General features: G+C 51.5%; 1 protein-coding gene and 1 long non-coding RNA gene across 4 annotated transcripts in view; one reads left to right on the top strand and one right to left on the bottom strand.

The window, feature by feature from the left end:
* Positions 1 to 4,265: 4,265 nt before the first annotated feature.
* Positions 4,266 to 10,281, top strand: LOC108513242 (uncharacterized). Of its 2 annotated transcripts, none has more exons than XR_001880833.1 (3): positions 4,266 to 4,363; positions 4,672 to 4,917; positions 5,035 to 10,281. It is a non-coding gene; the product is annotated as an uncharacterized LOC108513242 (long non-coding RNA). The 2 variants fall into 2 exon arrangements; XR_001880840.1 differs by having other exon boundaries at positions 4,274 to 4,455; positions 5,035 to 6,946.
* Positions 9,121 to 13,428, bottom strand: part of BRD3 (bromodomain containing 3) — a 23,849-nt gene continuing 19,541 nt past the window's right edge. For both annotated transcript variants that reach the window (XM_017848912.1, XM_017848918.1), the window contains one exon: positions 9,121 to 12,492. In XM_017848912.1, the coding sequence (XP_017704401.1) occupies positions 12,377 to 12,492 (116 nt within the window). In that variant the 3' untranslated portion in view covers positions 9,121 to 12,376. The remainder of the gene's footprint in view (positions 12,493 to 13,428) is intronic.

The following is a 13,428-nucleotide window of genomic DNA, read 5'->3' as shown; positions in this document are numbered from 1 at the left end:
AAAAAAAAAAAAAAAAAAAAAAAAAGATTGGACCCCCCCCCGTGTTAGACTCTCATTTAATTTCTCCTAAATCCAGGAAAGGCCTAGAAAGGAAAGGCCAGGCTCCTAATGGAGATGCTTTACAGATGTAAATTTCCCCTCCAAAAGACGGCTTTGCAGGGACATTCCAAAATATGTCAAAGAAATATATTTGGGGGCTGGGCACGGTGGCTCACGCCTGTAATCCCAGCACTTTGGGAGGCCGAGGCTGGTGGATCACCTGAAGTCAGGAGTTCAGGATCAGCCTGACCAACATGGTGAAACCCCATCTCTACTAAAAATACAAACATTAGCTGGGCATGGAGGCACGCACCTGTAATCTCAGCTACTCGGGAGGCTGAGGCAGGGGAATTGCTTGAACTTGGGAGGTGGAGATTGCAGTGAGCCGAGATCGTGCCACTGCACTCCAGCCTGCGTGACACAGCGAGACTCCATCTCAAAAAAAAAAAAAAAAAAAAAAAAGAAATATATTTTGGGGTAAAATATTTTCCTTTCCTTCAAGGTCTGCTATCTGTCATGTGATGCTATACAAGGGTCTGGTTGGAATTTAGTATCTTGTTGCCATAAAGAGTCTGTTTTGGCTGGGCGTGGTGGCTCACGCCTGTAATCTCAGTGCTTTGGGAGGCTGAGAAAGGTGGATCACCAAGTCAAGAGATTGAGACTATCCTGGCCAACATGGTGAAACCCCGTCCCTAGTAAAAATACAAAAATTAGCTAGGCATGGTGGTGGGCACCTGTATTCCCAGCTACTCGGGAGGCTGAGGCAGGAGAATCGCTTGAACCCAGGAGGCAGAGGTTGCAGTAAGCCGAGGTCATGCCACTGCACTCTAGCCTGGCGATAGAGCATGACTGTCTCAAAAAACAAAACAAAACAAAACAAAACAAAACAAAAACTCTGTTTTGTCAATCTCACGACCTCTATTTTAATGATGCTGGTCAGTGGTGCCTAAATTCCAAAAGGGAGAGGGGAGAACGAGGCATGTCCAGCCTCCCTTCTTGTCACAGCCAGGAATGCTGGTTTTCAGGTTTCTCTGGGGTCCCCTTAGCCAAGAGGAGGTCTGTTCAATCCATTGGGGGGCTTAGGATTTATTTATTTTTTTTAATTTTTAAAGCTTTTTTTTTTTTTTGAGACGGAGTTTCACTCTTGTCGCCCAGGCTGGAGTGCAATGGCGTGATCTCAGCTCATTGCAACCTCCGCCTCCCGGGTTCAAGCAATTCTCCTGTTCCAGCCTCCCAAGCAGCTGGGATTACAGGTACCTGCCCATCACCACGCGGGCGGATGGATCACGAGGTCGGGAGTTTGAGACCAGCCTGAACAACATAGTGAAACCCTGTCTCTACTAAAAATACAAAATGAGCCAGGCATGGTGGCACATGCCTGTGATCCTAGCTACTTGGGAGGCTGAGGCAAGAGAATCGCTTGAACCCGGAAGGTGGAGGTCGCAGTGAGCCGAATCCAGTCTGGGCCACAGAGTGAGATTCCATCTCAAAAAAATCAAAACAAAACAAAACAAACAAAACAACAACAAAAAAAAAACTCAACCTTTTGTGCAAGATAAGAGCCAAAAATCAAAATCCAAAAAGTGAGGTTAGAAAATTGACTTATCTCTAAGTTTTATGTATTGAGCTGAGCCAAAAACCAAAATCCAGAAAGTGAGGTTACAGAATTGACTTATCCTAAGTTTTATGTATTGAGCTATCAGCTATTTAGGTATTTGTGAACCATCTTTGATTCAGAGGGGTCTGAACACATTTTATCCCTCGAAACCAGCCCTTACAATCTTATGCGTTTACCTCTTCTGCAATCGTCCCTGGGCCTAGAGGGAGGGTGCTTGATATCAAATCAGATTGGGGCCAATGGGATTTTAAGTCATTTTCAGATTCTGGAGATATCAGATAGAAAGAGAGAGGTGGCCAGGCGCGGTGGCTCAAGCCTGTAATCCCAGCACTTTGGGAGGCCGAGGCGGGTGGATCACGAGGTCAGGAGATCGAGACCATCCTGGCTAACATGGTGAAACCCCGTCTCTACTAAAATACAAAAAAATAGCCGGGCGAGGTGGCGGGCGCCTGTAGTCCCAGCTACTCGGAGGCTGAGGCGGGAGAATGGCGTGAACCCGGGAGGCGGCGCTTGCAGTGAGCCAAGATCGCGCCACTGCACTCCAGCCTGGGCGACACAGCGAGACTCTGTCTCAAAAAAAAAAAAAAAAAAAAAAGAGAGAGAGAGGTAATCTTCGTTTTCTACTTAATTGTTGTAGCTATAAAATAGCTCAAAAGGAAAAATGGTTTTTTGACTCGGGAAAACAAAACATAAGTAATGTTTCGAACAGAAATATGAGTCCTATATAGTTTTGACAACAATAGGAAAAGGAGGCTTACAGGTAACTAACTATTCAAATTATTTAGTTCAAGGCATAGAACAAATTATGTTAACTCAGAGGCAAATTTTTGTTTGTTTTTTGAGATGGGGGTCTCACTCTGTCACCAAAGCTGGAGTGCCATGGCACAATCTCAGCTCACTGCAGCCTCCATCTCCTGGGTTCAAGAGATTCTCCTGCCTCAGCCTCCTGAGTAGCTGGGATTATGGGCGCCTGCCACCAAACTGGGCTACTTTTTTATATTTTTGGTAGAGACAGGGTTTCATCACGTTGGCCAGGCTGGTCTCGAACTCCTGACCTCAAGTGATCTGCCCGCCTAGGCCTCCCAAAGTGCTGGGATTACAGGTGTGAAAACCGCACCCGGCCAGATAGAGGTAAAAGTGTTCAATGAGTCTTTGTGTACAGGCCTGTTCTTGTGTCTCTTGAAAGCAGTTTACCTTCAGTTGCTGTCTTTTCCCAGGTCGGAAGACTGAGTGATCACGTAAGATTTAAACGCTTTCAAATTTGTTGAAACTTATTTATGGTCCAGCACGCGATCAGTTTTGCTAAACGACTTGTGTAGGTACTTGTAAAGAAAGTGCGAGGCAGACGGATCACAAGGTCAGGAGTTCGAGACCCGCCTGGCCAATATGGTGAAACCCTGTCTCTACTAAAAATACAAAAGTTAGCTGGGCATGGTGGTGGGCACCTGTAGTCTGAGGCAGGAGAATCGCTTGAACCTAGGGGGACGGAGGTTGCAGTGAGCTGAGATCCCGCTACTGCACTCCAGCCTGGGTGACAGAGCAAGATTCCCTCTTAAAAAAAAAACGAATGTGCATTCCACAACTGTGGGCTTAGTGCTCACACTAAGCATCCTCCTTGGATGTCTGTTATGCTCATTTTCTTTCTTTTCTTTTTTTTAGTGATGGGATCTTGGTCTTTCGTCTCAGTTGGAGTGCAGTGGCATGATTATGGCTCACGGCAGCCTCGAACTCCTGGCTCAAGGGATCCTCCTGCCTCAGCCTCCCAAGTAGGTGGGACTCAGAGGTAAGCCACCACACCAGGCTCCATTATGCTAGTTTTCTTAATTGGCATTGGAGAAAACCATAAAATTAGGGGAAAGGGGTAGATACTAAAAGAGTGTTATTGGAGTATGATTGGAGGTGGAGTGAAAAAGGAAATCTCACGTTCATGGGGCTGTTGAGGAGCCCAAATGAGCACTATAGAGGCCTGGCTTGGTTGGGTGAGATGGAGAAATTCAAGACCTATTTTTGAGATAGTATGCCCAGACATTTAATTAATTAAAAATAATCGTATCCATTATTGGGAGTAAGAATGCTAATAGAAACAGTAACAGCAGTGGCAAAAGTAACGACACAAGCAGAATTGGAAAACCACCAAGATGCTAAGGCCATACAGTACAGCAGTGTCTTACTAACAGGGTTGTGGGCGTCCCCACTCCTTCTCTTCCTCCTCCTCCAGCTCCTCTTCCACGTCTTCCTCCAGCTCCTGCTCCTCTTTCTCTTCCAGTGCCTCCTCAGCCCCTTCTCCTCTTCCAAACCCTCCTCCCTTCTCCGCTCCAAGCACCTCCTCCTCCTCCAGCCCCTCCTTCTCCTCGCGCAGACCCTCACCATCCAGCCCCTCCTCCTCCAACCCCTCCTCCAGTCCCTCCACCTCCAGCCCCTCCTCCTCCTCGCCCAAACCCTCCTCCTCCAGCCCCTCCTCCTCCAGCCCCTCCTCCNCCAGCCCCACCTCCTCCTCTTCCAGTTCCTACTCGGGGCGGGCCCGGCCAGGCCTCCCGGAGCGATCGATGGCTCGGGCTCGTCGCACCCGCCTGCCCAGCCTCTGCGCTCGGCTCGCCAGGCCTGCGGCGCTGCCATGGAGACACGGCCCCGCGGCCCTAGGCCCCGCCCTGGGAGCCCTGCAGCGCCTCGCCCCGCTGCCCGCGTCTCCGAGGCTCACGACGCGCGGTGACTGGGGCGAGCGACGTGGGGGACCCGGGGATGCGGGCGGACGATAGGGGACTGGAGGATGGGGCGACCCAGAGCGCGTGGGGTCCAGGGTACGGGGATGGGGGCAGCGGGCCATGCGACTGGGGCCCCAGGGTGCGCGCAGGCGGCGGGGACGCGCGATGGGGGCTCGGGACGCTGAGGCTGACCTAGCGCGGGTATCCCAGGAGGGGAGGTCCCTGACGCTGCGCAGCTGGGAGGGCGTTCGGGAGTGGGTTGCGATGCTTCCCTGTTCGTTTTCTCCTGACATCGTTTTTGTTTGGGTCCAGGGGCCTCCCGGGAGCTGGATGCTCGGAGCAGAAAGGCGGTCCTGGGGGCCCCTTCCGGTCCCGGGGCTGACGCCTGGCGGCGTCGCCGGGAACCCGCGCCCTTTCAAGCGCCGCTGGCTCCTGTTTCACAGATGGAGACCCTGAAGCCCCAACAGGCAGCCTCCCCAGCACCGCCCAGTGACTGAAAAAGCTGGCACTGGGCGCCCATCTCACTCCCCACCCAGCTCCCAGGCTGCCCCACGGGAGGTAAGTAGCTCGATCTAGGCCGCTGACCCCCAGACAGCTGATGCTGCGCTGTAGACGGCCGCCGCTGCCGGGGCGCTTGACTTCCCCTCGCCTGACTGCACGTTCGTTCCTTTGCAGCAGCATCTTTGGGGAGAGACGAGACCTGAACAGACGCTGGGGCCGGATCCCCAGGGTGGGTTAGAACAGCCGCTGCCCTGAAAACCGTCTCGGACAGATGCGTGCAGGGTGTGCCACCGGAGCTCTTTGCAGCTTGCGTCTGGGGCCACCATGTCCATTCCTCAGGGCGCTGGATCCATCTCTTCAAGCTCAGTGGTCCAGGCCATGCTGGCAGAATCACCCCCCAGGGTGTGACGCCACGTCTTTATCAATTCCACACAGCTGCACCCGGAAGAGCTGTGGCTGGGGGCTGCTCTGACCTGTGTGCGGTCCCCTGAATGGGTCTCAGGTGTCTTCAGAATGGCGAGGCCGCCTCATTTCCTCGCCACACAACCCTCCTGAGGACGCTGCCTGCAAATGGGCTGAATTCCTAATTTCTACCATTCAATTAAACGAGGGCTCCTTAAACCCCAAAGCTGGGAAAGCTGTCCGTTAATTTAGTGCGAAGCTTGTGGCAGCTGTCCACTCGTGGGCCATCTCAGAACAGCAGGATTCCCAGGAGTCCAGCGGGACAGGGTAGGGGATGAGTGGCCGCGTCCCCCTGGCAGAGAAGGCCTTGTCTGAAGGCTATGCCCGCCTCCGATACAGAGACACCTCCTTGCTCATCTGGCAGCAGCAACAGCAGAAGTTGGAGTCGGTGCCACCTGGGACATACCTGAGCAGGAGCCGAAGCATGTGGTACTCACAGTATGGAAATGAGGCCATCTTGGTCCGAGACAAAAACAAGCTCGAGGTCTCCAGGGACACAGGGCAGTCCAAGTTTTGCACAATCATGTAATTCCAATGTGAGCACCTGAGCCCAGGACCACACTTCAAGGAAAACAGACCCGAGTTTCATTCAGTTGTCTTGATTTCTAATCCTTGCTGGAAGATTTTGAATAATGAATGTGAAGATCAAACTGTGGCGTAAGAACCCAAGCAGCCAGAATCTGCCCCTGAGTCCCTCAGCACAGCCACGGTCTGACTGGTGCACAGGACACTTCCCCTGTAGAGTCCCCTCTGTAGTCAGCTGTTGCGACATTCAGATTCTCCAGGTGCTGCTAGGGACAGCATAGGCCTGGGCACTGCTAGATGCTTGGTTTAACCAAGCCAAGAGTAACCCTCCCATTCCCGTTATAAACCACCTTTTCAAGTTTGTATAGGTTTTAGTTTTTTGTTTTTAGCATAAATGGCAGAGTAGCCGCAGCATCTCACTGGGAGCTTTGTCGCACTTACATTTTGTTTTTTGCTTTTTTGAGACAGGGTCTCACTCTGTTGCCCAGGCTGGACTGCAGTGGCACGATCACAGCTCACTGTAGGTTCGATCTCATGGGCTCAGGTGATCCTCCCAAACTCAGCCTCCCGGGTAGCTGTGGCTCCAGGCGAACTACTGTGTATAGAGACAGGGTTTCCCTATGTTGCCCAGGCTGGTCTTACACTCCTGGGCTCAAGCCTCCCATGGTGCTGGGATTACAGGCGTGGGCAACCGCACCAAGCCCGCATTTATATTTTGAGTTACCAAAATGATTGTCATGTGTGAAGCATCATGGTAGCTTCCAAGTATTTGCGGCCCACCGGCCAGTGGCTCCAAAACACATTCAGGAAACCTGAGAGTTGTAAGTTGCACATGTGTGGCGTACAGTGATTTCCACGTAGTAACAGGGCTGAGCAAGGCAGGCTCTCCATCAGACTTAAAGGATTCAGCCTCTCTGCCCCCAGGCCGACACTGACATGTGTTCTCTGTCGCTGCCCCAGAGTGTTCAGTTGCCACCTGTGTGTTCAGTCTCCATGAAGGATTCACCCTCTGCTCTGACATCTCCTTGGCTACACAAATGTGCAGGTGTCTCTTGTCAAAGCTAATTTTTCTTTTCTAAATAAACATCCTTTAATACACTCCTCCCCTTCCTCATGTTATTTTCATCCTTGTTCGTAATATGCTACTTGGCTTCCCATTTTTTATAGCAGTAATATCTAATTGATTGCTAAAACCTGCAATACAAAAAGGCATAAAGCAAAGCAAAAGTGCTCTCCCTGGGGAGAAGCTGGCCGGCAGCTGGGGGCGTGTCCCACAGCTCCTCAGTGTGCGCGCATGGTCACGTGATTCTGATGGCGTCCTCCTGTACCACGCCTCTTATGTCTGCCATTTTCTTTCTTGTCCAACTGTACAGACTGGGCATTCACTTCATGCTTTTTTTTGAGACAGAGTCACTGTGTCGCCCAGGCTGGAGTGCAATGGCGCAGTCTCAGCTCACTGCAACCTCTGCCTCCTGGGTTCAGGCGATTCTCCTGCCTCAGCCTCCTGAGTAGCTGGAATTACAGGTGCCTGCCACCACGCCCAGCTAATTTTTGTATTTTTAGTAGAGACGGGGTTTCACCATGTTGGCCAGGCTGGTTTCGACCTCCCAATCTCAGGTGATATGCCTGCCTTGGCCTCCCAAAGTACTTGGATTACAGGTGTGAGCCACGGCACCCGGCCTACTTCATGCTTTTAACCTCTGACTCGCAGCTCTCGCGTGAGCCCACAGATGGGCAGTGACAGCATCGAGGTTGTCATCTGTGCAAACAGTATGTTCTGAATGTGCCCGTACTCCGTTCGTGCTTCTCTTTGCAGCTGTGCAAGTTCATTCGCAAACATCCTAGAAGTGGAACTCCTAGGTCAAAGTGCATTCCCCAAATGTCCTGCCAGAGGCCTGGTCGGCAGCAGCCTCCCGCACAGCCTGAGTCCTTTCTGAGGGATTCCTGGCTTGTTTGCAGCCTGCGTCTGGGAGGTTTGAAGTCAGACTTCCAGGATTGCTGCATGGAGCTACAGAGTGAGCGAGCATGGGGCTGGAGGACCTGCCCCGCCAGCCGACACACCCACAGCAAGGCGGGCCTGCCAAGGAAGCACTACACATCCACTAGGTAGGGTTTGTCTGCATCTTTTCAGTTCTTCAGTTTAAGTCCTGCCTGGGAAGAAAGCAAACTCCAGAGGCAAATCTGGGATGCCCGTGTGCCACCTTCTCACCGCACCACGGACTCCCCCGAGGATGGGTTGTGGCGGGGTTGGCACGCAGAATGGGGTCTGAGGTCATGTGCAGTGCTGGGAGGATGTGTGCTCAAGGGCCAGTCTCTGCAGGGGTCAGGGCGTGTGGGCCATGCACAAGCCAGCTGGCACTAAGCTGCTTAGGCTGCAGGAAGACACCATCTGCCTGGGGCGGACAAGGCCCCATGTCCGTCCTCAAGGAGGCTGGTCTGGATAAGGGTCACAATCTGGCCAAGAGTGACACCGTGCCCCCTGACTCCATCTGGGATCGAGTTGGACAGGTCCTCAGGCCTAGACGTGGGCCCAGCCAGAATCTTCTCCCCTGGAACATGTCCTCCAGGCCTAGGTCCAAAGCTGTCATTCTTCAGTGAGCCGTGCTGCACGCCAGCCTCTGCAGTCTGGCAGTTAAACCTATGAAAATCTGCTTTTGGGATTTTATTTGCATGTCCCTTAGGACTGAGCGCATCACAGGAAGCCACTTCAGGATAGACTGAGGTGCAGAGGGAGGAGACAAGTGGCCAGGTCGACTAGAAGAGCACAGAACCTGGCCGTCTCGAAGAGGGCCCAGGGAACCAATGAACTGTCAGTAAAGGGGATCGTAGCTTCCCAGTGAGGCCAGAAATGATGCTCCCTTCATCCTGCCAGGGCACAGGACAAGGGCTACTTAATGGTTTGGTTATTATTATTTTTGGGGGAGATGTCGTCCAGGCTGGAGTGCAGTGATGCAATCATGGCTTACTGCAACCTCAAACTCCTAGCCTCAGGCCATCCTCCTGCCTCGGCCTCCCAAAGTGCTGAGATCACAGGCACGAGCCACTGCATTCTGCCTTTAAATGGTTTTTTGGGGCCCCTTTTGGATGCTTTGGGTGTTTTTGCCAAGAGTTACAGGATGTCAAGTGTGGGGAGCTCAGCACCCTCACTGTGGACCAGTGAAGGCTGTTCCAGACCAGGTGCTTCCAGACGTTTCCAGGCTCCAGGAGAGAGGCTGGGAGCCCCCACAGAAAGCACAGGAAAATGCAAAATAACAGTCCTTTTGTTTTTTTTGCTTTTATTATGAAAACAAAACAAATGCCCCAGGAGAAGGGTCCATGATTACCAGAAACATCAAAGAGTACTTTCTACCATTTTTATTCTGTTGTGTTGAGGCCAGCATTGCAATAAACAAGCTAAACTACTTACATTGGACTCATTTTCAGTAACTGACATTTACAGGAATATACTAGAAACGGCACTAAAAAGTTTAAGAAAAGTTACGGTAAACTTGCATGCACATCATACAGAAAAGTAACACTTTAAATATAAAAAAGAAAACCTTCCTGGAAGCGTTATGCCAGTATTAAGAAACAGCGCTACTCTGGATGTGACAAATTCTGTATGTGGGTGTTACTCTTTCCCAAAAGACTGTCAGAGGCGTGAGTGCTGCAAAAGAACAACAAAAACAAACACAAAAGAAAATGTGTCTTACAGTTTGTAAGCAAGATGACACCGCCCAACACAAAGAGGGGTCTGGAGTTCAGTTCACGCCTGAAGCCTGCCCCCTCGGCCTCCAGGGGTCACTCAGAGCGTTCTCAAATCCAATTCCAACACACGACTTGTCACTGCTCCTCTCCCCTTGAAAAAAGCATGTTAGAAGCTGCCCTACCGGTCTTAGCAGTGGGACGATCTAATTGAATCACCGCAGCCTTCTAATACAGAAGACATGGACGTGACTGTCACCCTCAGCCTGCCGGCGAGGGCACTGAGGAAGTCATCAATCCTTCGAAACTCTGAAAAGAAACCAGTGTTGAAGTCTGGACAGAAAGCCTTTAAAAAGTGACAGCACCAATGCGGCTGCTCAGTGTACCCTCAGTGGGCCGTCAGGGTCAGTGGCTTCTTTCTAGATGAAAGGAGCAGAGGCGAGCCAACGCCACCATCACAGAGAACCAGCCGAGAAGGAATGACCCCACGACGCCCCTGCTGCGCTGCCCCCACAGCTGGCTGCTCCCCTGACGGCGCACACAGGCAGCATGTGCCTCACTGCCCTGTGGCTGGAGGGACATTTCGAGGAGCGCCCCCCATCCCCAGGCACCCCCAGCTTAGGGTGTGCGCATCACCCAGCCCTGTGCTGGCAGCACGTTACCAACCAGCCTGCGTGAAGACCTGTCAACTGTCGTGTGTGAATTCCTTAAATTCGGTTTAAATAGTCCATTAAAGATCTGTTTAGAAAATACCTTTGAAAAACAAGGGTAACTTTAAAAAATGGAAACTTTCAAATCCATTTATATTTTTATTATAAACAAAACTTAATTAAAAGTTTAACAAACTGGCTGAAAACTCACCAAGTGTCAGACTTACCAGCAATTTAAAATGTAGTAACTGACCAGCATTTCCTCATCAGAGTCCCCTCTCCAGTAAGGGTATACCTACATCTGTAAGGGCCAGTGGACTCTGAATCAATTTTATGTTGTTTTTTTTAAAAATCACCATGTATTAGGATACTAATGATAGTCCCTATATCCATCCAGAAGTGCTGGCAGAAAGCACTGGTCACCATACAGGACAGACGACACCACGGCTCCATACCCGGCGTCTGCCTGGAGGCTCCCCCACGCCGAGGTCCGGGAGAAATGCCTGGTTTCAGTCATTTCCGGGCTAACTGTGACAACGCGTGAGCAGGGAGCACTGTGCGAGTCTCCGGGAGGGAATCCTCCTGGGGCCCAGAGACTCCTCCACCCCTGAGGAGGGCAGACAGGCTGGGGAGGGCCTGGCCAGGCCCCTGGAGGCTGGCATGGGGCAGGCATGCCCGCCCACAAGCCTGGGAGGCTAACCCTGGCATTCCTGGCCGAAGCCACCATGCTCATTGGTGGGCCAGTGTGGGGCATCCCCGCACTCAAAGGCCATATGGCAGCCTCTGGGAAAACAAAACCAAAACAGAACCTTCTATTAAACTCTGTATATTATTATTTTTTACAATAGAAAGTTAAAAATCAAGACTTAGATTTACTATACATTTTTTCTCTCAGATTACAAAGTTTATATTATATAACTGGGGTTCCCTAAATCGATTTCTTTTAAAACAGTCTTAAAGAGACCAGAAGTGAATACAAAAGAACTAAACAAAATAAAAAATTACAATGTGCTGTAGCTGAAAGCTGTCTATACCTGTAAGCCTCCAAGTTTCATACAAAAAAAAAAAAAAAAACCACAAAGAAAAAAACCAAAATACCCAACGAACCCAGGGGCGAGCGCGCGAACACAGATGTGGGTGAGCACCGCGCGGTGGCAGGAGTTAGCACCTGGAGACGACAGGCCGCCGCCAGACAGGACCCGGGCCCGGCACACCACTGACAAGGCCTGCATCTCTGCGATTGTGTGAATGCATTTCTTCTGCGGTTTTTTCTTATTTTTTTTTAAAAAATGACCAATGATGTTAATAAATAACTATTTATATACACAAAAGCTCGGGAAGTGGATCCCAAGGGCGCAGCAGCAGCAGCAGGGGCGGCGCTAGCCAGGCGGGGACTCACAGCGGGCTGGACTTCCGTAGAAAATTGCCGAACCTTACAAAAAAAGTCTCCTTTTTTTTTTTTTTTAATCTTTTCTTCTTTTTTTTTTTTTAAAGTTGAGGTAAAAGCTTCAGTGTATGGAAACCTGCAGGCTGCACGCACAGCCACTCTGTTCCCTCCGAGGAGCTCCTGACATCACCACGATCGGAGAACGCACATCCCACCCGACCCCCACAAGGGCTCCACGCTCCAGGCTGGGGCTGCGACAACCCTTCGCTTAGGCCCGGCCTGGTCCCCACAAGCAGGCACATCTGTCCTCAGCCCCTCCAGAAAGAGGTGGCCGCGTCAGACACGAGGGTCAGAGCTCAGGGCCCACATGACAAGGACGATGCGTGCTGACAAAGCTAAGAGCTTTCAAATACAGTACCCATGGCCGAGACATTTCCTTGGAAAAAATGCTTTTTCGAGCTGTCGACCAGGTTGGGCCTAAGCAAAGGGATTCCACAAGGTTCTTCGGTACGAATCTCACACAGTTTTCTGGGGTCATCGGGTTAGCATGTGAAGTTGTCATCTCCAAGTGACTGAATTCAGTGATGAAGAAGAGACTTTCTGCAGAGTTCACACCTTCTCATCAAGTCTAACGCACACACAAGATTGATCTCTGACCTATGAAAGCAAAAACTGGAAGATATCATAACACTGAATTAAGAAGCAGACCTGCACACCATGGAACAAAAGTAGTATATGAACCACAGAGGGGTACGGCAGAGTCTCGGCGTGTGCGACATCCATCTGTCCTGTTCTGTCCGAAGCCAGTTCACTCTGAGTCGCTGCTGTCGGAGCTGGACCCGCTGGAGCTGCTGCTCCCAGACTCAGAGGAGCTGCTGCTGCTGAGCCTGGATGGGCCCCCTGAGGGTGCTGAGCCGGGTTTCTCTGTAGAGACATGGACAGGGAGATGCGCTCTGCACACCCGCTCCTTGACCTGCTTGGCGGCATGTCATCCATGCCAGTGTGACACCACCACACCGCATGCCACGATCCACCCATTTCCTGGCCCGGTTGTTTAATCAGTATTTATTGAAATTAATCAGGTCAACGAGACTATCTGAATATACTTGAGACAGAAAAAATGAATGCAGACTACTAACAGGAAAGGATGGATGCGAGAAAGGCTGCCCATCAAAAACATCAGCACACAGCCACCAGCAGCAACGACAGTAACACCACCTGCTGGCGTTTCTGGAGCGCTTACTCTGCCTGGGGCGTCCCAAGAGTGACTACAGAAGACAGACCCCTTCAGTGGGCAGGGTCACGGGCCCTGTCTCGACACTGGGCAAACCATGTCGCAAGGCCATGGCCCCCAGCTAGAACATGCTCCAGTCCAGACAGGACCATACTGTCCCCTGTATGTGTGTCCTGGAAGCCAGGGAAAGAGATGCATGCTCTAACAGGGTCCAAAAACGGAGGCAAGGGCTCAAATGCTGGCTCCCCTGAACACAAGACCTGGCAATGCGCAGGGCATGGGGCTGGGCCTCCCACCTCTGCTACCTCAGCCTGCTGTGAACTGCTGCCACTGCCAGGGAACAGTCAGAAAGCTCACTGCCTAGGGGCTGGGCTGCCCGGTCGAGCCCCACAAGAGCCCTTTCCTGGGGGGTCCTCTGTCTATGGTGCCCTAGAATGGGGTGTATTCACACACCCCCTACATTGCACACCTCCCTGCAGGGTTGGGGTGTGACCCCCCAGTGACAGACAAGGAAATCGCGGTTTCAGGAGCTCAAGAGCTCATCTAAGAACATGGAGTTCATCAGGTAAGCCACACTCAGACATGGGCCTGCTTGATGCTCAAATCCCTACTGCTGACACCCCCCA

The sequence above is a fragment of the Rhinopithecus bieti genome, unplaced genomic scaffold (genome assembly GCF_001698545.2).
Source record: "Rhinopithecus bieti isolate Rb0 unplaced genomic scaffold, ASM169854v2 scaffold_2205, whole genome shotgun sequence".
In the NCBI taxonomy this organism is placed as follows: Eukaryota; Metazoa; Chordata; class Mammalia; order Primates; family Cercopithecidae; genus Rhinopithecus; species Rhinopithecus bieti.
The sequence above is the reverse complement of the archived record's forward strand: the minus strand, read 5'-3'. Positions and strand labels throughout refer to the sequence as shown.